This window comes from Cricetulus griseus, assembly GCF_003668045.3.
Source record: "Cricetulus griseus strain 17A/GY chromosome 1 unlocalized genomic scaffold, alternate assembly CriGri-PICRH-1.0 chr1_0, whole genome shotgun sequence".
Taxonomy (NCBI): Eukaryota; Metazoa; Chordata; class Mammalia; order Rodentia; family Cricetidae; genus Cricetulus; species Cricetulus griseus.
The window spans coordinates 173031527-173058892 of NW_023276806.1; the positions used below are offsets into that span (position 1 = coordinate 173031527).

At 39.7% G+C, this 27366-nt stretch overlaps 1 protein-coding gene across 5 annotated transcripts in view; it reads right to left on the reverse strand.

Annotated features, from left to right (window-relative positions):
• Fam185a (family with sequence similarity 185 member A) overlaps positions 1–27366 on the reverse strand; it is a 41015-nt gene that overhangs the window by 3825 nt on the left and 9824 nt on the right. For all 5 annotated transcript variants that reach the window (XR_004772011.1, XR_004772012.1, XM_035451618.1 and 2 more), the window contains exons 4-7: positions 25814–25952; positions 20020–20061; positions 16370–16465; positions 10469–10603 (exon numbers count right to left, since the gene is read on the reverse strand). Coding sequence is in view for 3 of the 5 variants with exons in the window: in XM_035451618.1 (XP_035307509.1) it covers positions 10469–10603; positions 16370–16465; positions 20020–20061; positions 25814–25952 (412 nt within the window). In the remaining 2 variants the exon portion in view is untranslated. The remainder of the gene's footprint in view (positions 1–10468; positions 10604–16369; positions 16466–20019; positions 20062–25813; positions 25953–27366) is intronic.

Consider the following 27366-nt stretch of genomic DNA (forward strand, 5'->3'; position numbering starts at 1 on the left):
TTTTAACTTTCTCTCAATCAAGGTGCAACCAAAGATATTTTAACAAGAAGTCATTACAGCAGAAAAGTATTTTTTGAGCTAGTCCAAATGGAACTCCAGCCATTAAAGTTTTCATCAGCTACCTGGAGTAACAAAGTAGTCTTCTAGACACATAGCAAGAAACAACCCTACAGCGACTCTTCTCAGGCCTTTTCCTCTGCAACATCTGATTCTGTCTATTGCACTTTTCATCTCAGACACTGCAGCTTTTGTTTCTAAAGATGTAATTTTCATCTTTTTTATACTTTGGAAGATGAGGAAAAAGCTATGGTCTTGGCTTCCTTTTCTATTAATTCTAACATCTGTGGCTTATCTCTTTTCTTCATTACAGGTCGTGTTTTCCCTCTTGTCTCTGCCTCCCTAGTGCTGAAGTTATAGTACAGACACCACGATCATGCTTTCTATCCTCTTTGAATGTCTGATAATCTCTGAGCAGATGGTAGCAGGACCATTACAGCTGTTGAGTGCTGCTAGGTGCCTTACTTCTGTCACTCTGCTGTTTAAGACTGCAAATTAAGTCTCTGATCTCTGTGAGGCAGTTCTAAAGCCATGGCCAGCCTAAGACCTGTCTGCTGCCCACTGCTAAATTCTGTAATTGCCTAAGGCTTCTGTGGGTAGAGCAGCATTATTATTAGGTCAGTGTGGCAGTCACCACATGTGTGATTACATAAGGCTTCTGTGAAGATTCTTCTTTCTAGTCTAGTGGGCAGAGCAGCTTATTTTTTGTCAGTGTGGCAGGCACCATGTGTGATTACCCAAGGCTTCCATGAAGATTCTTCTTTTTAATCTAGTGGGTAGAGCAGCATTTTTAGTGGTCAGTGTGGCAGTCACCACATGTGGCACGCACCCCGACATGCTCCCTGCATTCTCACCTCCTACTTTCCATTCTGGCAGCTATAGTCCAGTGGCTGCTTGCCATGGATAGCCTCTTCCTCTCAGCCTGTCTCCCTTCCTTTAGACCCCAACAGCCACCCCTATAATACAGACCCAGATGGGCTACCTCTGGGCTTTCCCCTTCTGCACTCCAGCTTTGCAGATAATATCCACCAATAACTAGAAACACATTTTACCTGAAATCCCCAGTGGCCACACCTATCAGGATCCTAGAAGAAACTTCATACCACGCAACATGCAGCTACCACATGCTCCTAAGAATCAGAGAGTACAACAGAGAAAAGGAACAAAACACCCATCCAACAAAGACAAGGCCAGATATTGGCAACAAGAATTATAACCATCCCAAGCCCAGATGCTTAAATGCCAGAGTAAAAACACAGTAACAACCAGGACAATATATCTCCACTAAAGCCCAGCAACCCTCCCACTGCAGACCCTGAGTATTGCAACATAGCAGAGACACAAGAAAAAGACCTTAAAATATCTTTTATGAATATGATAGAGGTCATTGAAGAGGAAATTTAAAAAATCCCTTAAAGAAATTAATGAAAACACAGAGGAAGGAAATGAATAAAAGCCATTCTAGACCTGAAAGTGGAAATAGAATCAATAAAGAAAATCCAAACTGAGGGAAATCTAGAAATGAAAAATTTGGAAACTCGAACAGGAAACTCAGAGGCAAGACTCACCAACAGAATACAAGAGATTGAAGAGATTACTTCAGGCATTGAAGATAAATGAATATTTTGGTCCAAGAAAATGTTAAATTTTAAAAGTTCTTGGCACAAAACATCCAAGGAATCTGGAACACAATGAAAAGATCAAATCTAAAATAATAGGAATAGAAGAAGGAAAAGAAACCCAGGTCAAAGCCACAGAAAGTATTTTCAACAAAACCATAGAAGAAAATTTTCCTAATCTAAAGAAGGAAATTCCTATAAAGGTACAAGAAGTATGCAAAATAACAAATAGACTGGAACAAAAAATGAGTTCCCTTGTCACATAATAATCAAGACACTAAATATACAGAACAAAGAGTATTAAAAGCTGAAAGGTAGAAAGAGTAACATATAAAGACATATCTACTAGAATAACACCTGACTTCTAAAAGACCACAGGTGCCAATCCAGACTGCTATACCTAGCAATTAATGGTAGATGGAGAAAATAAGATTTTCCATGATGAAACCAAATTTAAGCAGTATCTATCTACAAATCCACCCCTATTAAAGAAGGAAAACTCCAACCTAAAGAGGTTTGAAAACACAAGGAATTAATCCCAGACCAACAAATCAAAAGAGGGAATATGCATGCACCCATGTGCACACACCACAACAAAGTAACAAGAATGAACAAACACTACTCAATGGTATCTCTCAACATCTATGGCCTCAATCCCCCAATAAAAAAATATGGGAATGAATGTGAAAACAGAATCCATCTTTCTGCTACATCCAAGAAACACACCTGGACACCAAGGATAGACATCACCTCAGGGTAAAAGGATGGAAAAACATATTCCAAGAAAGTGAACATAAGAAGAAAGCTTTGTAGTCATTTTAATATCTGACAAAACAGATCTCAAAAACTAATCAGAAGAGATAGGGAAGGACAATATATACTTAAAAGAAAAATCCACCAACAGGACACCACAATTCTTAACATCTGTGCAAGTAGATGTAAACACAAGGGCATCCAAATTCATAAAAGAAACACTACTATATACATATTGATCCTCACACACTGATAGTCGGAGCCTTAAATACCTGACTCTCACCAACAGACAGGTCATCCAGACAAAAACCAAATAGAGAAATGCTAGAGCTAACTGATATTATAAACCAAATGGACCTGACAGATATCTACAGAACATTTCACTCAAATACAAAAGAATATACCTTCTTCTCAGTGTCTCTTGGAACTTTCTCCAAAACTGACCACATACTTAGTCACAAAGCAACTCAACAGATACAAAATAAATTGAAATAACACCTGGTATCCTATCAGACCACCATGGATTAAAACTGGGTATCAACAACAACAGAAACAAGAGAAAGCTTACAAAGTCATGGACATGGAACAACTCAATACTAAATGAAGAGTGGATTAAGACAAATTAAGAAAGAAATTAGACTTTGTAGAATTGAATGAAAATGAATACAGAACATACCCAAACTTTGTGACACAATGAAGTAAAGGAAAAGTAGCACTAACATAGGAAAATATGTCAATGTAATGCACCATATAAACAAAATCAAAGAAAAAAAAAACCTCATTTTCATCTCATTAGATGCAGAAAAGGCCTTTGACAAAAAACTAACACCTGTTCATAATAAAAGCCCTTCAGAGATTAGGGATACATAATAAAGGCAGTTTACAGCAAGATTATAGCCAGCATCAACTTAAATGGGGGAGAAACTCAAAGTAATTCCAAAAACCAGGAAGAAGACAAAATTGTCCACTCTCTCCATACCTATTCAATTAGTACTTGAAGTGTTAGCTAGAACAATAAGACAACTGAAGGAAATCAAAGGGATATAAATCGGAAAGGAAAAGTCAAATATCTTTATTTGCAGATGATAAGATAGCATACATAAGTGACTCTAAAAATTGCACCAGGAAACTCCTACAGCTGATAAACACTTTCTGCAAAGTGGCTGGATACAAATGAACTCACAAAAATCAGTAGCCCTCCTATATAAAAATGACAAATGGGCTGAGAAAAAAAAATCAGGGAAATAACACCTTTAACAATATCCTCAAGGAAGATAATCTAACCAAGCACATGAAAGACTTGTAATAGAAACTTTAAGATATTGAAGAAAGAAAGTGAAGAAGGTATCAGAAGATTGAAAGGTCTCCCAGGCTCATGAATCCATAGCCACCCTGCCAAAAGCAATCTACAGATTCAGTGCAATCAACACAATCCTTCACAGATCTTGAAAGGTCATTTTTCAGTCTTACATGGAAACACAAAAATCCCAGGATAGCTAACAATCCTGAATAACAAAAGAACTTCCAGAGGTATCAGTATCAAATTGTACTGCAGAGCTATAATAAAATGGCATGGCACTGATACTCAGACATAAATAAATACACACACCTATGGACACCTGATACCCAGACATAAATAAATGCACACACCTATGGACACCTGATACCCAGACATAAATAAATACACACACCTATGGACACCTGATTTTGATAAAGAAGCCAGAAAGGAAAGGCAGAATCTTTAATAAATAGTGCTGGTCAAACAGAATGACTAAATATAGAAGAATCCATACTTATCAACCTGCACAGAAGACTCCACATGGATCACAGACCTCAACATAAAACCAGACACACTGCACCTGATAGACCATAACGTGGGGGATAGCTTTGAACTCACTGGAACTCACTGGCACAGGAGGCAACTTTCCGCACAGAACCCTGACAGCACAGGCACTAAGATCAACAGTTAATAAATGGAACCTCACAAAACTGAAAAGCTTCTGCATGGCAAAGGACACTGTCATTTGGACACTGTGGCAGCCTATGGGAAAAGATTTTTACCAACTACACATCTGATAGAGGGATAATATCAGAATATATAAAGATCTAATAAAGCTAGGCATCAGCAGGAGACGAAGATCCACATGCTGGTCCAGGACTCTTTGCCCCAGGCCCTTAGGAGAAAACATAGATTACCAGGTACCTTAGGCTCTATTATGGTGAGCAAATATATGGTGGGGTATGGAAGAGAGACAGAATGGTTCAGAGACAGATCCAAAAGGTGAAGGCAGTGAGGAGTGGGCTGAGGTAGATGGCTTGCTTGCCACCTAAGACTACAATGCAGTCTGGGACTGGGTTGCTGCCATGTCTGTGCCCATGGCCCTACCATGGCCATAGTCTATGTTGATGTCCATGGCTCCTGTTCCTATTGAAGGTCTTCCAGAGGATAGGGATGCAGAGTGGGCCCCACACCTCACTGGCCATATGGACAGAAAAGTGAGTCATGTCAGAATAGAATGAAATTATACACCAGTTGACCTAACAGATAGACTATTGGGAAATTCTACTCAAATGCCAAAGTGTACGCTTTCTACTCAGCAGCCCATGAAAACTTCTCTAAAATAGACGACATCCCTGGGCAAAACCCAAATCTTCTTTTTAAAATAATTTGCTTAACCATTTTATGTGCATTGGTATGAAGGTGTCAGATTCCCTGGAACTGTAGTTATACACAGTTGTAAGCTGCCATGTGAGGGCTGGGAATTGAAACCGGGTTCTCTGGAAGAACAGTCAGTGCTCTTCTGACTGCAGAGTCTGAGCCATCTCTGCAGTCCCAAGTCTTAATAAAAAACCAAATCTTAATAAAATCAGAATAAATGATATAATTTCATACATCTTATCTGGCCACAGTGCAACAAAGCTTAAAATAAAACACAATTTTCTTACAATTACACAAACTTGGGGAGATTAAACAACACATTACTAAATGATGGATGAGTCAAAGAAATCAAGAAAAAAACATTCCTGGAACTAAATGGAAATGAGAATACAGTACAACAAAACCTCTGGGAAGTCATTAAAAGCAGTCCTAAAAATGGAAATTTATAACTCTCACCTCCTACATTAAAAAACAGAATGAACATAAATAAATGACTTAATGAAGAATTCAAGAATTTGGAAAAACAAGAACAAACCAAAACAAAGTCCCATATATAGCAGGAAATAATAAAAATCAGGGCAGAAATTAATGAGATGGGATCAAGGAAAGCAACACAAAGAATCAATCTAAGAGCTAGTTCTTTGAGAAAAATAAGATTGACAGTCTTTTGGTCAAACTAACCAAAAGAAAAAAGATGATCTAAATTAACAGAATCAAAAATAAATAGACAAATATTACAACAGATACAAAGAAATTCAGAATATTATAAGGGAATTCTTTAACAACCTTTATCCCATTAACTTAAAAAATGGACAAATATCTATATTTATCCAAACCACCAAAGTGCAAACAAGGAAAGTTCACCAACAAAGACCCATAAAGTCCTCAATATCAAAAAGCCCAAGCCCAGATGAATTCATAGTAGAACCAGAATTTCAGAAAAGTACCATAACCAATACTTCTTGCCGGGCGGTGGTGGCGCACGCCTTTAATCCCAGGCACTCGGGAGGCAGAGGCAGGCGGATCTCTGTGAGTTCGAGACCAGCCTGGTCTACGAGAGCTAGTTCCAGGACAGCTTCCAAAGCCACAGAGAAACCCTGTCTCGAAAAACCAAAAAAAAAAAAAAAAAAAAAACCTTCTTAAATTATTCAAAGAAATAGAAAGAGATGGAATACTTCCAAACTCCAATGAAGCTGCACCACAAGGAAAGAAAACTTCAGGTCAATATCTCTGAGGAACACAGACACAAAAATCCCCAATATTAAACTTGCAAATTTAATACAGGCAAATTGTATCCAGGAGACACAGGATGGTTCAATATATTAAGTCAACAAATGCAATAAATCAGGTAAATGGACTCAGAAACCAAATCACATGATCATCTCTGTAGCTGTAGAAAAGGTCTTGACAAAATCCCAGACCTGTGTGAGCACCAGACTCCATTCCCTTGGGAACTCTAAACTGACAGCTTGTCTCAATCCCCTTACCTGAGTCAGCCCGAGTCTGCAGCAGCTCCGTCTCCCAATTGTGCTGTAGCCTGATGACGCCATTAAAGCCATAATCAACATGCTTCTCATTTGTTTCTATCCCTCAGTGACCACTTTTGTTAAATGTCTGATGTCAGTGTCTTAGAAACTGATGAAAATGTATTTTATTATTCCTCTGTCATTGTTTCAGGTAAGAGGGAAACTTAATTCCTGTAACTGCATCCTGCCTGGGAGATTTGTCTTTTCAAAAATGATATATAAATGCTATCAGCCTGTACCGACAAAACTTAATAAACAGAAGCAAAACCTGATCCTTTTGGTAGACATTAACAAAGGTGCTGCCCCATTGCCCATGGTACTTCTAAGATCTCACACATAGTAAATAAAACAAGAACATCAGTGATATGAAAACAGTTCCTCTCCATCAGCATATTTAAGTAAATGTTTTAAAAAGCATACGGGCTAGAGAGATGGCTCAGTAATTAAGAGCGAGAGGATTCAGGTTCAATTCCGAGCAGGCACATGGCATGCTCACAACTGTCTATAATTCTAGGTCCACAGCTTATGACACCTCACACACACATATGCAGGCAAAACACCAGTGACCATAAAAAAAGAAAAAGCCTTACATACATAAACCTGATAGCATTCTGTTTCCAGTTACTGAATTTCGCCATATGATCCTAAATATACATATGCCACTAACAAATTACTTCTAAAAGTCATGTCAAAAGGCTGCACTTTTTTTTTCTTATTTGGAGCAATAAAATCTATCCTTAGATTTTAAAAAAATAGAATATAAGGACTTAGATCACATTTGAAGGTTGAACTTCTTTCCAACCTCTGGCCTGATTCTGTAGTGTAGAGGATTGTTCCTTGGGTCCTATCCACCCTGTATTTTCAAACAGGTTTTCTCAGATGGCCTGGAACTCACTGAGTCGGCGAGTCTGGCTGGCCAAAAGGCCCAGGAAGCAGCCTGTCACCAACTCCCCAGTGATATGATTATAAATAAGCAGATTGCTACTTCCCCTGTTTTTTGTTTGCTTTAAATATGTGGGTGTAGGCTCTGGGGTCAAACCTGCAGCCCCAGTTTTCTATTCTAAACAGTAATGTGCTGAGAACTCCTCAGTGGATGGCTTTTCTATGTTTTACCCTGTTGCCTGGGAGGTAGTTGAGCGGTAGTGCAGGCTTCTGCATGAGACAAGCAGGACAAATGATCTTTTATCTGGAATATACTTTTCCTTATTGTTCCACAGGCATTTCATGGAGGCTAGATATACATGATAAAGTTTCATATCTAAATTAATGAAACTGCATTCTAAAACTCAATAGAGAAATCAGCTTATTTAAAAGATATTACCAAAGCCATTCACAACTTGTTCACTTTTCCATGTATGGATAGCACACAAAGCAGAGTCAAAATGCTCATGCAGATCCCAGAAGGCACCGAGCTGCAGTAGTGGCACTTCAGCCTGAGTGACTGCAGAACACCTTATGACACTTACAAACCACTACAGGAGGTATACAACCTAGGCTTATTTTTCAGAGACAGCTAGAGCACGGGAAACCATAGAAGAGGAACTCAGGACAGGTGACACACAAAAACCTGGGCAAAGCTTAAGCATGAGGGGCTAATCTGACTGGAAAGGCTTCTTAGAGAAACTCTCCAGAGGTCAGGCTGCAGATATAATCCAGAGCTCTTAGGAATAAGGATAGTATCTGTGTCTCTGCCTCATAGGCCATGCAGAGGCCCAGATGAGCTGAGTTCAGCTGCTTCTAACATAATTTACATGTTAAAGTTCTTATTATTTCCAAAATTAGGTTTCAGTTAGACGTCTGGGTGGGAAAGAAAATGTGACCTGATGCTCTGAGTCAGTCTCTTTATTTTACGCACTTCATAAACAGGGCTCCTGGCCTTGGGAACCTAATAGTTTCAGAATCAAAGCATAGTATGAGAGCTCTTGTCACACCTCCCCCGGTGTGGTCACACAGCTCAGAGAGAGCTCTGCTCCACCTGAGGCCTCTGCCCTCCACTCTAGTGAACCTGACAGAGGCAGAGCGAGGGCCACCCGGGGCTAGCCTGCAGGGTCCTTGCTGCAGCAGCACTGAGAAAGAACTCTTCCTCTGCAGTTGGATCTCTTCTGGTTCAGAAGGGAGAGCGAGAGTTTAGATACTAAATGCACATGGAAAAGACAAAAGACGCTAAAAAAGCTTTAAAAACGAATAAATGTTATGCGTCCTCATAGTGTTCACTGGCCTTTTCCTCCCACCAGAGCTGGAAATGACCCTATTGTTGAACAAGAGGCTGCTACGTAGAGGCCAGGCCTCTGAATCCGCTGTAGCCTGACTGTTACTGTTGAATGAGAGGCAGCTGCAGAGAGGCCAGGCCTCTGAATCTACCGTAGCCTCTGACTAGCTGTTATTGTTGAAGGAGAGGCAGCTATGTAGAGGCCAGGCCTCTGAAGGCCAGGCCTCTGAATCCACCGTAGCCTCTGACTAGCTGTTATTGTTGAAGGAGAGGCAGCTGCATAGAGGCCAGCCGTAGCCTCAGACTTGCTTTGCTTTCACCCTCCATTGTTCTTTCTAACCTTTCCCCACAAGAAACTTAAAGTGACCATTCTAAAGCTTTTCAATACTCTCAATATAAGATCCAAACCAAATGACTTCACCCTTAAATCCACTTTCCCTCTGTCCTCTTGTAGCCATATTTGACTCCATTCCCTCAAACTTATGCTAATCTAGATGTGGTACCTGCCTACTGCACAGTACCACACGCCTTCATAGTGTGTGCCTGGCTGGCACTGGTTTGTCTTTCTCCATAGAATGTAAGCTCTCCGAGGGGCAGAAGATCAGCTCTGGATGGCTTCTGCATCCCTAGCTTCTAACAGTATCTGACTCCAGGAATGTTTGTTGAGTGACTGCCCAAATAAAAACAGGAAAGGACAGAAAGGAAAAGAGCTAGGCTAGAGAAGGATATATATATGTATCTGATACATATATAAAGTTTGAGATGGTATTAGATAACTCTTGGCTAGACATGGTGGCAGTACTTAGTGGGCTAAAGCAGAGGGGTTATAAATTCTGGCCAGCCTGGACTACTCAGGGAGACCTTGCCTGAAAGAGACAAATACAATCAACTTACCCAAGTCTCAAGTTGATTCTTAGCACAATTAACATACTCTGACATTAATCTCATTTTTAACTTGAAGTAACAATTCCGCCTACTAGACTCGGAATCAGACCTGGGAACGCATAGATATTCTTACTCTTATCATACTTTTGCCAATATCCTATTTGTCTTAGTAGATTGCACTATTAACTCTCATGACCTAGAGAAAGAACTTTTAAAACTGAAGCTTGACTGTATGAAGAACACCCTCTCATGCTCTTCCTCTAGCCACTATGTCACGGGTTTCAAGGTCCTTCCTGATGACACTATGTGAGAATGTCAGCATTGTTTTTAGTAACCATTAAAACAAACACTTAAATATACTATAGCCAATAGTGTAGCTAGATGTAATGAACATGTACAAAAAGTATTAAGTTGTGAAACTGAGAATTTGCCATACCAAAAGAGCAAATTTACAGTATGCATGCGAACAAGATTCCTGTCTAATCATGCAGTTAAGGTTTGTGTAATAAATAATAAATGTTAATTTTCAAGAATTAGACTTCGCCCCCCCCCCAGGAAAAAGATTTAAGTACATTTTATAAAGGACAGAACTCCTGAGTGACCCTAAATGATTGAAGGTCTTCTCGACAGTCACTGGAAGAACACTGTCAAACGCTAGAGAGCGAGAATGGAAAAGACTGAAACTGCAGTTAACACAAACACACTGCCCCTTACACATGGTCAGTGACTGTCCACCCATGACCACACGCAGACTCCTTACCTGTAACCGTCACACTGCCACCTTCATGCTCTTTGGCCATTTCCTGAACATGAGCTTCTGGGTCCACAACCACCTCTATCCCTGACAACCTTAAATAAGCTTGTAGAGAAGGTGGGGCCTTGATAGTAATAGCACCTGTGGTAAATTTAGAGTAAAACAATACAAATAAATCAAATTATAAATATAATTAAAATATTGTTCCTGCTTTACTGCTTTCCCTCCTCAGCACACCGAGTTAAAGAGCAGTGGATTTTCTTTCTCCCAGGCAGTCAAAGTATCCTCTGAAAACATTCACCATGACTCTGGCAAGAGTCAGGCACCAGAACATTATGAACTACTAGATCTTCTTTTGCTAACACCCCTACCCAGCTCATCCATACCAAAAAGCAGTAGTAATTTGCCACACATGTGGCCCAGATAGGCCATGCTGTCAGCAAGCATTTACAAAGAGCCAGACAATCACCATTTCAACTTCAACAAGTACAATTATCACCTCAATTTGACCGTGCAGGATTTGCGCACATCCCTACCACAGCTGCAGAGTGCAGGATTAGCTCAATGGCGACAAAGCCTGTGCTTCAGGCACTCTGGTGTTTCACACACCACTACCTCATAGACCAGCAAGACCCATGACCTTACTGGTCATTATGCCACATGAACCACAGGATCCTGTGTGTTTAGTTGTGCTGGGGCATAAGGGAAAAAGAAACAGGATTATTTGGATCCCAACTGACTGATATTTCTTTAGTCAGTTACAGACTTTTAAGTACAGATGCAAAGCACTCAGCTTTACTTTAGTGTAGTCTGTTGGTTGTTCTAACAGAAGAGTTTAAGATCCTAAAGGAATAACTCAGAAAAAGTACTCCATCAGCTGTGAAATCCCTGGGAAAACAACCTCAGTGCAAGTCACCAGCACACTCCTACTTCATCAGCTTCATTCTGCTTCTCGTCAAATCTAGAGCCTTCTGCCATAAAGTATCAGCTCATCTCTGGGACAAAGAGAGTCAAGAGTCAGAGGCACTGTGAACGTTCCTTTTATAAGGGTCAGTTTCCTTCTGGACTTAAGTCCTTGCACACCTTCTTACTCTTCCTAATGGCTGCAGGATATCTGGGTTAAGATAGACCCCAGGTGTGCAAGAGATGGCTCAGTGGGTTAGACTCTTTTCTGCACAAGCATGAAAACCTGAGTTGAAGTCCCAGAACTCTTTAAAAAAATTGGGCATGCCCATGTAACCCACTGTAACCCACTGCTGGGGGGAAAGGTGGACTGCTGAGACTTGCTGGCTTAGCTTAAGGCTCAATGACAGACCATATCTCAAAGAGTGGAGAACCAGTGTAGGACACCCAACAACCTCCTCTGGCCCCCATTCACACACATGCACACGCACACACAGCACATACAAGATTTATGAGCTCTCATTCACACAAAGAGAGAAGGAGCCAGGTAGACAAGCCTCTGCATGGTCACGAGCCAATACTCTCCTCTCAAAAATTCCAAAGTGAATTGATTCTAATAATGTCACAAACTGAAAGCATACTATGTGAGGATGACTCATCTTCCCTAGGACACACTCAGCACTCACAGGCAAAGCTGGCTCCCAAGTTCCAGCACAGACTTTCTGAAGGCATGAAGAAGGTCATCATCATGCTCACTCTCACAAGGACAGAACAAACACGCATTCTAACATGTCTCCTCTGCCCCCATGGCAAATGGTGCAGACCTAAGACACTCAATCAGCTGGTTCTGGATTCCACAGCAAGACAGTGGACAGCAAAGCTGGGACAGACCACCAAGGTTCTTTGCCAACACTGAGCAAAAGTACCTTGAAGAAGATGGACATTGTTGTTTCTAGTTATCTCTAAGCTGCCAGGAATATGGTTGCAGTAGGAAATAACAAAATTACAAAATTACAATCTAATCAAATGTAATATCATATGTTATTTTAATATGTTGTTGGAACAATGCTGCAACTAATGCTCAAAAATGCAATCCCCATCAAAATCCCAACACAATTCTTCACTGACCTTGAAAGAACAATTCTCAACTTTATATGGAGAAACAAAAGACCCAGGGTAGCCAAAACAACCCTGTACAATAGAGGAACTTCTGGATGCATCACTATCCCTGAGTTCAAGCTCTATTACAGAGCTACAGTCCTGAAAATAGCTTGGTATTGGCACAAAAATAGACTGGTAGACCAATGGAATAGAGTTGGAAACCCTGATATTAACCCACACACCTACGAACACCTGAATTTTGACAAAAAATCCAAATATATACACTGGAACAAAGAGAACATCTTCAACAAATGGTGCTGGCATGACTGGATGCAAACATGTAGAAGACTACAGATAGACCCTGCACAAAACAAGTCAAAATGGATCAAAGACCTCAACATAAACCCAGCCACAATGAACCTATTAGAAGATAAATTGGGAAATACCCTTAATTTATTGGTACAGGAGACTGCTTCCTGAACATAATACCAGTAGCACAGACACTGAGATCAACACTTAATAAATGGGACCTCCTGAAACTGAGAAGCTTCTGTAAGGCAAAGGACACAGTCAGCAAGACAAAACAGCAGCCCACAGACTGGGAAAAGATATTCACCAACCCCACATCTGACAGAGGGCTGATCTCCAAAATATACAAAGAACTCAAGAAGCTAGTCTCCAAAACACCAAACAATCCAATTAAAAAGTGGGGTACAGAACTAAATAGACAATTCTCAATAGAGGAATCTAAAATGGCTGAAAGACACATAAGAAAGTGTTCAACATCCTTAGCCATCAGGGAAATGCAAATCAAAACAACTCTGAGATACCATCTTACTCCTGTCAGAATGGCTAAAATCAAAAACACCAATGACAGTTTATGCTGGAGAGGATGTGGAGAAAGGGAACACTTCTCCACTGCTGGTGGGAGTGCCAACTTGTACAGCCACTTTGGAAATCAGTATGGCGACTCCTCAAGAAAATGGGAATCAGTCTACCACAAGATCCAGCAATTCCACTCCTAGGCATATACCCAAAAGAAGCACATTCATACAACAAAGACATCTGTTCAACTATGTTCATAGCAGCACTATTTGTAACAGCCAGAAACTGGAAGCAGCCTAGATGCCCCTCAACCGAAGAATGGATAGAGAAAATGTGGTACATTTACACAATGGAGTACTACTCAGCAGAAAAAAACAATGGAATCTTGAAATTTGCAGGTAAATGGATGGAACTAGAAGAAACCATTCTGAGCGAGATAACCCAATCACAAAAAGATAAACATGATATGTACTCACTCATATGTGGATTTTACATATAGAATAAGGTATTACCAGCCTATAATCCACACTGCCAGAGAAACTAGTAAACAAGGAGGACCCTAAAAGAGACAAACTTTGTCCCCTGGAGAAGGGGAAAGGGTCAAATTAAGAGCATGGGAAGAAGAGGGAGGGAGCTACAAGAATGAGAAGGGAAGAAGAGGAAGGATGCAGAGGTCATGAGGGAACAGAAAGGTTGAATCAGGTGTAGATTAGAAGAAAGGATATGCGATAGGTAGGGTTTTAGTTGGGGAGGTGGTAGGGGAGGAAGGGAAGGAGAAGGGAACTGGGATTGTCATGTAATTCAATCTTGTTTGTAACTCAAATAAAACAAAAAATTAAAAAATTAAAAAAATAAAAAAATATTTTGAGTGGATGAAGAGTGATAAATTTCAAAGTTAAAAAAACACAATACAAGAAATAATATTCACAGAAGAGTTGTTTATTCAAAATCTTTTTGTTTTAAATTCTGTTACTAGTGACATTCATGGTTAATAGTTTCCCCTGTTGGGCTTCATAAGAGAGTAAATTTGCCAAGTGGTTGTGGCACACACCTTTAATCCTAGCAGAGGTAAGCAGATCTCTGTGAGTTTGAGGCCAGCCTGATCTACAGAGCGAGTACCAGGACAGGCTCCAAAGGCTACACAGAGAAACCCTATCTCAAAAAACAACACACACACACACACTGACTGAGAAATAAAAGGAGCTTAGGATAAAGATAATCTTTATTAGAAAAACACCAGCCAAATGCAAGCCAGGGGCAGCAAGGCAGGCAGGCAAGAGAGAAGGGGCTCCCATGTGTCTTGCATCCCCTTAAAACCCTATCACTCGTCATCCTGAACTCACCTTGACCACGCCCTGACAGGCTTGGTCAGGCACACCTGTAGCCAGCCCAGATGGTGGAACTGTAGGAAGGATTAGGAGGTGTGGTCTTGTTGGAGGAGGTGTGTCACTGCAGGCAGGCTTGGAGGTTCCAAAAGCCCACACCCTTCCCAGTTAGCCCTCTCTGCTTGAGATCAAGATGTAAGCTCCCTGCTACTCATGCCTGCCTGACTGCTGCCATGCTCCCTCCATTTTCATCATGTACTCTTAATGCTTTGAAACTGTGAGCCCCAAATCAACGATTTATTTAATAACTTGCCTTGGTCATTGTATCTTATCAGAGCATTAGAAAAGTAACTAAGACAAAGCAGTTTTGTGAGGACAAAATTGTATAGGCTGGTTTTGTGTGTCAACCTGACACAAGCTAGAGTCATCAGAGGAAGGGGCCTCAGCTGAGGAAATGTCTCCATGAGATCCAACTGTAAGGCATTTTCTCATTTAGTGATCAATGGTGGTGGTGGTGGGGCAGTCCATGGTGGGTGGTGCCATCCCTGGGCTGGTGGTCCTGGGTTCTATAAGAAGGTGAACTAAACAAGCCATGGGAATCAAGCCAGTAAGCAGTTCCCCTCCATGGCCTCTGCGTTAGCCCCTGTCTCCAGGATCCTGCCCTGTGTGAGTTCTTGTCTTGACTTCCTTCAGTGATGAACAGCAATGCTGAAGTGTAGGCCTAATACACCCTTTCCTCCCCAACTTGTTTTTGGTCATGGTGTTTCGTTGCAGCAATAGAAACCTTAACTAAGACGAAGATCATATCCTATGTTAAAGAAAACAAGCCAGAATCCTGAGAAATTGTGCCTGTGTGTCAGCACCTGTTTCAGCTCTACCCTGTGCTCAGTAGCTCTCCACTGACTCTGGTAAAGCACGTGACTGGACAGAAGACTGTCACATGACATAGAAATTAATGGCAGGGGAAACTAGTTTCTGAGAGGAAGTACCACCCCTGGAATATGCAGTCCCATCCTAGGCAATACACAGGTTCTGTATGTTGTTCTTGATCTGTGTGAGTCTTTCTTACAGAAGTAGAGTCCTGATTTTCTGCACCTCACTTCACACAGCTATGTCTTGCTTTCACCTGTTGCAGCACACATGTGTATGTCTACATGCACAGATAGTTTTCAGAGGGATAAAAGTGTATTTAAGGTGACTATTTAGATGCATACAACTCACATTCAGCTTTCCAATGGATAGAAAGCATACGATTTTGAATAAAATACTTGACTAAGATATCTGGATGAGAAATCATATAGACAAGTACATCAGGATTCTGCTTTGGTGACCTTCATGGGGATGCTTCCGGACCACACTTTGAAGGTACTGTTCAACAGTGACAGCAGGGCAGGTTCTTACAGGCTGCCAAGAAAGGCTAACTTAGAGACTTTTTTCCCTACAAAGAATACTCTATTTCCTACATGACAAAAACCGAAAGATCCACACAGAACATTAGAAATTCCACAGTAACAGTCAAAATAGAATACCATGTTTGTTTGTCCTATAAAAAGAAAGTTTGTCTTCATGGCCACCTGTCCTAAACATAAAGATTTCTGATTGGCTTAAGCAGTTCAATACCAGTGTTTAAATCAGGATCTAACAGAAGAAAATTTCTTGAAGTCACTGTAGCTAATCTGCCCATCAGTTTCCCAAATATGACTTCATTCTTTCCTCACACTACGCATCAAGTGTGACATGGCAGTCTGCTCACCTTCCTGTGAGGTAAGCGCCACTTCCCCCAGCTGGCTGACATAAACATCTATGGCACCTTGATGACTTGAGGCCTTTAGACATCCCGATGATGAATCTGGGAGAAAGAAAATTGTGACCATGATTGGTCTAAATGAGTAAATGGAATTACAAACTTGAAACAAAAGGCCCTGCTTTGACAGATGGGTAAAAACCTACAAACTTTGCAAAGCTTTGTATTTTCCTCATAACAATGTCATTTTTTTTATCAAAATGTAAACATATTAGAAACTTAGAAACATACACCTAGACAACTATTAAAACTATCTACAGAACTCTGGATATGCACCTTCTTCTTAATATTTTAATTTAACCTTTTGTGTGTGTGGTTGTTTTGCCAGCAAGAATGTCTATGTACCACTTGCATGACAGGTACCCACAAAACCAGAAGAGGACAAGGGACTGGGTCCCTTGAACTGGAGAACTAGAGTACAGACAGTTGTAAGCCACCGTATGGGTGCCAGGAATCAGGACCTCTGGAAGAACAACCAGTGCTCTTAACCACTGAGCCACCTCTCCAGCCCCTTTGCTCATCTCTTAAGAGGCTTAAGCCCTGACTGTAGGAAGGATGGCATGTAACAACTGACAGCCAATGCCAAGCCAGAAAGCATCACTGGAAGTATTTGGTTCACTCTCAAGCTGACAAATAGTAAACCTCCAGTGTCAGCCAAAGACGTTTACCCTGTGCTCAGTCTATATAAACAGGAGTGGAGTTAGTGAGAACTCAAAATACTTCACATCTTCTCTTTCAGCAAACCTGCTGTGTAAGAGCAACAGCTTATCCACATGAGGGCTGACTGCATTTCTTGGAGGGGCAGCAAGGGTGTGGGGCAATCATAGGAAGAGGGAAGGCAATTTCCTGTTTTCATCTAGCACTTCTTTGCAGAAGTTTCTGATTTGAATAGGAATTTTCAAGTCAGGATAAGAAAATAAAATAATAACTAAGTTAATCCTTATATGAACTCAATCTTCCTGATGTTGTCAATGACTCTTGTTTTCAATAGTCCAACAGTTTAAGGTAAAGGAGAAACAAAGTCAGACAAGGAAATTGGAGAATGACTTGAAGTGTCAGTGCTAAGGGTCATCTACTCTAACCCCCATGGCCACCAAAACTTTGTTATACCCAGCCTGACTGTGCCGAGAAGGCCAGAAAACATTCTATTCAGGGGCCTCTTAAAAGCACATTTTATCAAGAGCTTTTATGACTTCAACTGAAAAGCAAACTAGGAACTGTGATGAAAATTATGTGAGAAATAATACTTTTTATAAAATATGAAGAGAAAATATATTATCCACAAAGGCAATGTTTCTCTTTAAAATTTTAAATAACTTCAATCAAACTTTGAAATGAATTATTCAAGATCCAGCACAAAGATCATTTAGAATTATTTGTCTCCAACCTACACCAAAGTGTTCTTTATGAGACCCCAATTATTAGTTTCCAAGTGTCAAATGTAAATGCCAACATAACTAAGTGAAGACATTAGGTAAATGATAGGAGACAGAGAGACAGGCTACATTAACTGCTAGGTGAGTTCCAACAGAAACTTCATTGAAAACCTTTATTAAACCCTAAAAGAAGCCATGTAAAAATATATTGTAGATGCTGGGCATTGGTGGCACACGCCTTTAATCCCAGCACTTGGGAGGCAGAGGCAGGCGGATCTCTGTGAGTTCGAGGCCAGCCTGGTCTACAGAGCGAGTGCCAGGATAGGTTCCAAAACCACCAGCTTAACACCAGACTCAAGCAAAGAAACATGCATTCGTAACACATATTTTGTTGACAGGAAAAAAACAACTAAGCTTGAAAAGCTAACATTTTAAACTTGTTTTCTTTTAGATAAATGGAAAATTCTCTCAAAATTGGACATGCATGTTCAAAGCAAGTTTTTAATTTTTTAAATTTCAACTTTCAGGTTATAAAGGAGGAACAAGTTGTTTGCTAACTGATTCCTATGCTCTTAAAACTATACAGAGTCAAGAGCAGGCAGCTTATATACACAGGGCATATAAATGTTTGAAAAGGTAGAATTTTAAGGCAACTTCAATTTTCTAAGAGGTCCTTTCTAGGCATTCCATAAGTAGGAAGGGGTAAACAGGCCTCTGGGAGATGTGTGAGGCAAACTGTGTTCAACTTTTCAAAGGAAGAAACAACTCTTGAAGAGTTAACAGGGAGCAGACAAAGTAGAGCGAGACAAGCATTTCTGCTAGTACTCCTATCCCGCCACCAACACATTGGCCTTGCTTTCTCCTGGCCCTCATTTTAATTTCAGGACGGTCTTGTCTTAGAAAGAGAGATACTGCATGTCATTGGTAGCTTTATTACTCTTTTTGCTCTTTGCTCTTTTGAGGGCCCATCACCCAGCTCCCAAATAAATCTATGGAGGCTTATTCTTACTTAGCTTGGCTTGTGTCTAGCCATCTTTTCTTAACTTATCCCAACTACCTTTTGCTCCTGGGCTTTCCCCTTTCTCTTACTTCTATAAATCTTACTTCCATTCTTCCTCTATGGCTGGCTGGCTGGCTGGCCCCTAGTGTCCTCCTCTCCTTGTTCTCTCATTTCTCCCCTGTTCCCAGGTTTCCCCTTTCTATTTATACTCTCTGCCTGCCAGCACTGCCTATCCTAGCTCATGCCTCACTACTGGCTGTTCAGCTCTTTATTAGACCATCTGGTGTTTTAGACAGGCAAAATAACATAGCTTCACAGAGTTAAACAAATTCAGCATATACAAAAGCAACACGTCTTTAATCATTACATAAATGTTTCAGAGCATAAACAAATGTAACACACCTTAAAATAATATTCTATAACACTACAGGCTGAGCAACTTGAACCTGAACATATGACAGCCATCCTCTGAACCTTCTTGTTCTGATAAAGCTCCTAATCCACATACACAGGTTCTAAGGAATAGTCTCACTTCATCTCCTACTACATCTACCACATCCTCAAAAATGGCGAACCATTCCATTTTTAAGGCTGGTTCTTGCCATCTCTGTGTGGGAGCTCTGTATGCATAATTTTATAAGCCTTGTAGCTGTGATTTTGGTAACCTCAATTAAAATGTCCCTCTTCTCTGATTACCTAACTACAGTAACGTTCTTTTTCACAAGCAATCTCTATCCCATTACTTATTTCTTCATTGCACTTATGGTGATCTAAAATCACCATTTGTCATTTATATGACTATTCTTTTTTTCTTTCTGGCACTCAGAGATGACAGCTCCTAGATAAAATGAGTAGTCTTGCTGACTAATATATTCCCTAGTAGCAAAAGAATTCCTGACGTATAGCAGACAGTCATCAACACAGATGAAAAGGTACTGGTGTACTGCTGGATGACTTCCAATGATAACAGCTTTGGAGACAATATATATCATACCTTTCTTTCAAAGAGTTAATATAGCTATTTAAAGAACTCAAGACATTTTTATGATTTTCTTTCTTAATACTAGGTCCAGGGCATTTTTTCTGAACCAACACATTCATACTTGACCTTCATACATGAGCATTGTAGCAAGTGAGGCTTGTGAGACAGACTATAGATTTTAATAAAGCATCACAACTATAGATGGTATAAGCCATTACCAACCAGTGTCTTGACCACATACCAACTGTAATATTACCCATCTTGCTTTGTAATGTGATATTTCCTGCAAAAGAGAGAAAACAAGAATTTCAAATTACCAGGGATAATGGAGAAGGAACTGTGTTATAAGGAATCCTAATGGATAGCTATATATCCATAATGCCATTTAATACCACTACTGTTGTGGTCTGAAACAAATGACTTTAGGCATATAATCTCCACCTGTCTTCCCACACTGAAGGTTTCATAGCATAGCTATGAAACAATCACACCCTGATAAAATACACTCCCTCCACATTTTCATCCTGAACATCAACATCAGCTCATTAATTAGACCGCACAAAGCCAAATTTTAGTTAGCCAAGGAACACAAATTGTTCATGGATTTTTTTTAGGCCAGTTGCCACATCTGTTGGATTAAAGTAGTTTCTGAGCAAAGTGTTACAGTGATTTGGCATATCAATAATGAATACACAGATGTATGACTAACAAAAATGCTTCAAAGCTTTGCACTATGCAATCAAAATACATTTTCCAGAACTACGGTAGGGTGGTGCAACCATTCTTCTCGGCCCCCTTAGTTTAAAAACAGGACTGTTCTTCTGATGTGGACTGTGGGTACAAGTACTTCTAGAATCAGAAAATTATAGCTTCTCCCCCCAAATGTATGAAATAACACATCTCTTCTAATATAAGCCAAAACTACAGAAATAAGGAATAACTTGAATTCAAAATTAATCAATTCAATTTTAATTCAAAATTAATTAATCAATTCTAAATTATGTCATATATTTTGCATATACTAGGATGCCAATTTCTGTACAAAGTAAAAAGAAAGACACAATTCATTTGCCCAATAATCAGACATGCATGATGGCAAACATGCTTGTAAAGGTCTAACATTCCACCACACTTAATGTGAGTACAAGAACAAGGGGGACATTTATTTAAGAATAAGAGCATGGTTTCAATGGAGCCCATAAAATTATTTTATGTCTTAGGACATTCCATGGCTTTGAATATCTTGTTAAATGTGTTACATAAATATTACTTCACTGGTGTGCTCTATATACTCTTCCAATTTTCCAACCCTGTAAATATAGTCTTACCATCACATACAAACAGTGGCCAAAAGCATACAGCTCTAACGTGGTTCCCACTCTTCCTCCCTCCTAGCTCCCACGCCTCCCTTTGAATGCTCTTCCATCATGTGTGGGCCAGATGGCTTATAACCAAGAAAGCAGGAGAAAGGTGCTGGGCTGTCGTGTCCATGATTCTGTTATAAAACTGATACTGTATTTCTAGTCCCCTGCTACTCTCATGGAAGTCAGCTGTAACACTGTCAATTGCCCCTAGAAATAGGCCATTTGACAAAGAAATCAAGAGGCCTCTAGCTAACAGGATAAGTTGCATTCTGACAACAGGCATGAGTAGGCATGGAGCCATATTTACCCTTGCTGACAAGATCTCACAGCCCATGATGACATCATGATTATAATCCTAGAAGAGATCTTAAGTCAGAGACCCAGCCAGGCCAGGCCACCCTAGAACTAAGACAGTTTTATAGTCACTTAGCTAGTGAGTACAGTCACCCATACATAAGAAAATTGAGCCCCATACACTTAAAATAGTCTTAAATTAATGTAGCAAAATATTATCTTTAAATGAAAATATGATCCTCTCAAACTTGGTTGGATATGAAGTCTTGAGAAAATGACTATTACAGCTAAAAAACAAAAGCTTAAAATCCACACAGAATGAACACTACTTCTCATTATAGTGACATGTATCTAATAATACCCCTCTTGAATAGTAGAGTTCTACTATACAGTGAAGAACATAATGGAACAAAAAGCTGTGAATCTAAAGAATGGTTATTAGAATATTTCAAAAATATTTTTGCTGAGAGGTGGTGGCACACACCTTTAATCCCAACACTTGGAAGACAAAGGTAGGCAGATCTCTGTGAGTTCCAGGCCAGTCTGATTTACAGAGTGAATTCTAGGCCAACTACACAGAGAAACCCTGTCTCAAAAAGCCAAAACAAATTTTAGTGATGACTAAACAACAAAGATGTGTATTTACATACACACACACACACACACACACACACACACACACACACACCAATAATAAGACCAATAATAATGAAAAAGAGGGCCTTAATTTGAGATGGGGGAACATAAGACAGGTTAAAAGGAGGAAAAGTTAGGGGAAGGTGATATAATGAAATATTAATTAAAATATGTTAAAGACACAAAAAATTTTCAATTCACACCAAAATGTTTAGAAAATATCTACCTTAAACAGAAATATTCCAAACTCATCAGAATATACAAAATGAACTTCTGTCTTAGCTATTTTATGGAATAAATCAGAATACATAAAAGTATGTAAATCAACAATGGCCATTATTAGTATAATTATCCATGTTTTGGTTTCATCTATTTCATATTGATCAGTGAAATAATAAATGAACCAAATTTAGTGAAAGTTTTTCATTCCCCATTAAGTCAGAAGCATTTGGCCGGCCTATGGTAACTATGTGTTTTCCAATGGCAGGACATAGCACCATGCAAGCAAACAGCTAGAGAACTAGCTTAGAGAACTATATCTTGTATCTGGAGCATACATATATGTGATCTCAAAGCTCCCCCAAAAAGACCACACCTACTCCCACAAGGCCACACCTCCTAATAGTGCCACACCCTTTGGGGGCCTTTTCCTTTGGATGATTTGAGGGGTAGTACATGGGAGAGATGGGAAGAAAAGCCTCACTATGCCATATGCAAGTCATAACTTCTAAAACTTGGGAAACAAAACATGATCCTTTGAAAGGATTTTTTTCAGTTCTAACTGAAAGGAGAAATGAGTTTAAACCTTAAGAAAACAGCCACACTAAATAAATCCCAGACAGGCAGGTCTTAGAATATATTTTCAAAGTTTATTATCTATTTTAAAAGATGTTTATAAATAGCAACACATTTTCTCATAAAAACAAGTTATAGGATCCTAAACTAGCTTGTTTAAATAATATATATATATATATATATATATATATATATATATTGTATTACACAACCACCTGGGTTCACTGAAATGTATGTTCAGGGTCTTCCTAGGTTGTGGAAACCTACATGCTTCCCCACCTCCATCCTACCTTCGCACTCCAAGCTTCAACAGCACAATCCTATAAGCTCCTGGAAGCAGGATGGAGGACAGGCAACTTGGAAGAAGGAGCAGGAAACTTAGGCTAACCTCCATGGTTTACAACAAACAGTCAAAGCACTGGTGTAAGGGATGGGTAAGGGTTCCTTTCTAACTTCTCTCTTGTCTGCACCGAAACAACCAAGCAGACTGAGGACCAAAGAATCGGGGTGTTGAGGGGGCAGGGACTGGCTGAACATAGAAGCAACCAAATCAAATTTTCCCTCTCTTGCCCTTGCTCACTGATGCACCAGAGTTACAAAAGGAGTTGTGAGAAAGTTGCTTTGATATGGGGTGAAAGGGGACAACAAGTGGAGCTGGAAGGAAGACAGAGGAAGTGAGACGGAAGTCCTTCATACAACTGTGTGTTCTTTAAATGTGCGTATCATTTCTTGCCCAACGCCACACTCCTGGTGCCTAGAAATCTGGCACACAGTAGCCAGTCAGTAACTGTGTTAATAAATAAATGTGACTGTAGCAGAGGCTATCATTCCTCCTGCAGAGCCCCCATCACACCTGAAGGCAGACAGCCTTCTTTGGAAACTGCCTCAACTGAAGACAGCCATGTTGGCCCAAGATCACCCTCCTTCCTAGAGCAGCTGGGATCTAGTGACCCGGGATGTAAAGCTCCAGTGTCCCTCACTACAACTTGAGACAACTCTGAGGAGCCATGCCAGCTTCAGAGCTGCACTTGGGATGGCAGAGGGCTTACACAGTCCTGCTTCTCCATGGGGACTGTATTCCTTTCCTTGACAAGGATGGACCAAGCAGTCTCTGCAGTAAATGCATGGCATCCTCATCTCCATCTTAGTGTTCTATGTTCGGGGAAGCCATACCAGAGACAGTACTGCAGAAGAAACCTACACTTAAGCCACATAAGGAAGTATACTTAAATTCACATTAAAGTCAGTAAATATGCAAAAGCTTTATAAAAGCAAAAGGCTGAACTCTTGTCCCTAGCAATATTTATTTCAGTTACTTTCATCATCAGATCTAGAAATGTGCTCAATAGCGGTAAGTTTCCCTAAATTCCATTCTGCCTGTCTTAAAGTCAAAGAAATAAAATATTAACCATTAATTCATTGAGTATAAACATGGTATTAAGCCTAATAGAAATAGCTATTTTTCCTGTAGTGTTTGTCAATCAGTATCTAACTTGGTAAGGAATTGTTTCACACCAAAATCTACTTGGTGTATTAGGTATAATACCTTAATTAAGATCACCATAGAACTGTAATGCTTATTAGAAGTCATTCAAAATATGAAATTACAAAATTATTATTATTTCACTATTGCATTACTACTACTTAGAACTAAATACACACTGGTAACAAAAGGTCAGAAAACCATTTGTTTTATTTGGATATAGCTCTGCTCTATTTTAGGTTCAATAATGTTATCAGTGTAGGGATTGTTGGGCTTAGTCATTACACTGCAGGGAAAAGGTTATTCTAATCACCAAAGCACTCTCTCTCTAACAGAAGACTAGCTGCAGATGTGTTACTGGCTGGCATGGCTAGCACTAGCCAATCCTAATACAACTTCATTTATGCTCACTACTAAAATGACGGAATGCTGCAAAATGTACAGACACCAATATTCAGCCTTACTAAAAAGTGAAATGAGTGGACTAGCTATGGAAAAATGTTCAAGTCCACACTTCCTGGAAGATGGCCCAACAGACCAGTACGTGCAGATGTGTATGTGTGTACGTGTGTCTGTGCAGATGTGCACACACTGAACGTTCGTCTTTCAAGGACTAGGTGTGTCTTACACTACTCACACACACATCAGGAAATACCCCTGGACTTGCATCATCTGCTCTGTGGAAACATAAAGAGGTAGAACGACACGGACCATCAGCAGCCTTCAGCCATAGCATCTCCCCATTGCCTTTCCTCTTTTTCTTCCCATGCTATAAACATTAACTAAGTAATGCTGCTCTCTGTGGAGATATGTTTGGGACATCACAGGAGACACCAAGTGGCAGGGGCAGAGGCAGAGGCAGGCGGATCTCTGTGAGTATGAGGTCAGCCTGGTCTACAGAGCCAGTGCCAGGACAGGTTCCAAAGCCACAGAGAAAACCTGTCTCAAACATTGCAAAGAGGACTTTGCCAGTACCAATACACATTAATACATTGTACCCAAAATTAGTATCAGAGTTTCTAGAATTTGATCTACCTAAACATTTAACTCACTTAACTGTTACCTCTCCTATCATGAAAAGTAACCACTAAGAATCCAATCTTTATTAATGCTGCTTTTATTTCATCTCTTGGATATTGTTTCCTCTTATAAAAATTCTTTTAAATAGCCCAGCTACCGGGGCTAGAGAGATGGCATGCACACACATACATGCACATGCATACATGCACACACACAATGTAAAACAATAAAAATCTTTTTAAAAAATCAGAACTACTATTTGCTTTGTCGATATAAAATTAAATTAGCTTGTAAGTAAGTTTATTTTCATAGATTTTTAAAAGGATGGCTAGTCTGCAATTAATTATCTAGAAGACCAGTTCCCTGTTCCCTCTTGAATAGTCATCTCTTAAATTTTATGCTTTGTGGAAAGTCTGAGATACACTAGGCCTTTGTCAGCTTACCGTGAACATTTCCTAATGCAATATCCCCAGCAGCAGAAGTCAGAAATGAAGACTCTGTATAAAGATACTTGACTTTTAGCATACCATCTTCTGTAGATATATTAACACAACTTCCCTGAAGTTTATCTACGGTCACAGTCTAGTAAAAGAGAGACTCTAATCAGTTCATTATAAAACAAACTATAAACAACCAAACAGTTCATCTAGAACAGCAGCTCGAAACCTGTGAGTCCCAACCCCCACAGGGGTCACATATCAGATAACCTGCATGTCAGATATTTACATCACAGTTCCTAACAGTAGCAAAATCACAATTATGAAGTGGCAAGTAAATAGTTTCATGGTTGGAGGTCACCACAACATGAGGACCTGCATTGAAGGGTTATAGCATTCGGAAGGGTGAGGACCGCTGATCTAGAATGATGACCAAGTCCATGAGAAGGACACAATCACCTTACCATTGGGCTCCCTGACTCTGGCTGCAGAGACTGTGAGCAGCATGCATTCTCTGTAAAACAGGGAATAGAGCCAACACACGACTCCTCCACTTATTTATGCCTTCTCTAGTTTCCTTAATAATGTTTTACATTTTCTTTGTAGAATTTATCTTATTAGTTTATTCCTACAGATATTTTTTTTCAAAATTTAAGGAAATTATTATGCTTTAATGATGAGTTTTCAGAAAAACAAATAAAATACATTAAAATCCAAATCCACATAACTTAGATATGATTTTCCCTCAATATATTTATAGGCCCAATAAACAAAATACCACTTCTGTTTAATGCTATGAAAAATATAAATTTGTTCTAATTAAGTTGCCCTTATTCTAAAAGATACCCTTTTATTTCAGCATTAGCTATGTTTTCTAATAGGCCAGCTTGCAGATCATTGTTTTAAATCCTAAGGCAGCATAAAATTAGGAGATTATAGCTCTCTGAGTTGAGGAATGAATCACCATGTTGTCTCTGGGTCACATAAAGGCCTTACACAGTCCAACATGGATAAACTTCTCCTACAGATATTTTTAAAGTGCTTTTACACAATGTTTTTTTTAAAGTTCATGTTTTCTTGATTTTTATATTTGAACTTAATCTAGTAACCACAATAAACTCACCAATTCTATTAATTTATTTGCATTAGAAAAAATTTCCCATGCATAATCTATGATCTCCAAATGATCACTCTATCCCCTCTCTTCTATTACATATTCTTATATTAATTACATTCTCTGTGTTTTTTCATTCTTTTCCTTATGTCTAGATCCATCTTCCAATTCAGCAGTGAACAGTAGCAACTAGATGAAGAGTAGCCTACCTTATCTTCCTGCTTTTCTCAGCATCTCAGCAGGAGTGTGATGCTTGTTACAGAGATGTCTGTATGCATCTTTCATCTGACTAAACCACCACATGTACTGTTACTTCTATAGTAAATCCATGGATGCATTTTGAGCCTCACAATCTTCGTTGTTGCTGAGCTACATGTTTTTTTGTCACATGTTGGTGGTAACTGTAACCTTCTAAAACATTTCACTGTACATTTAATAAGGAGCA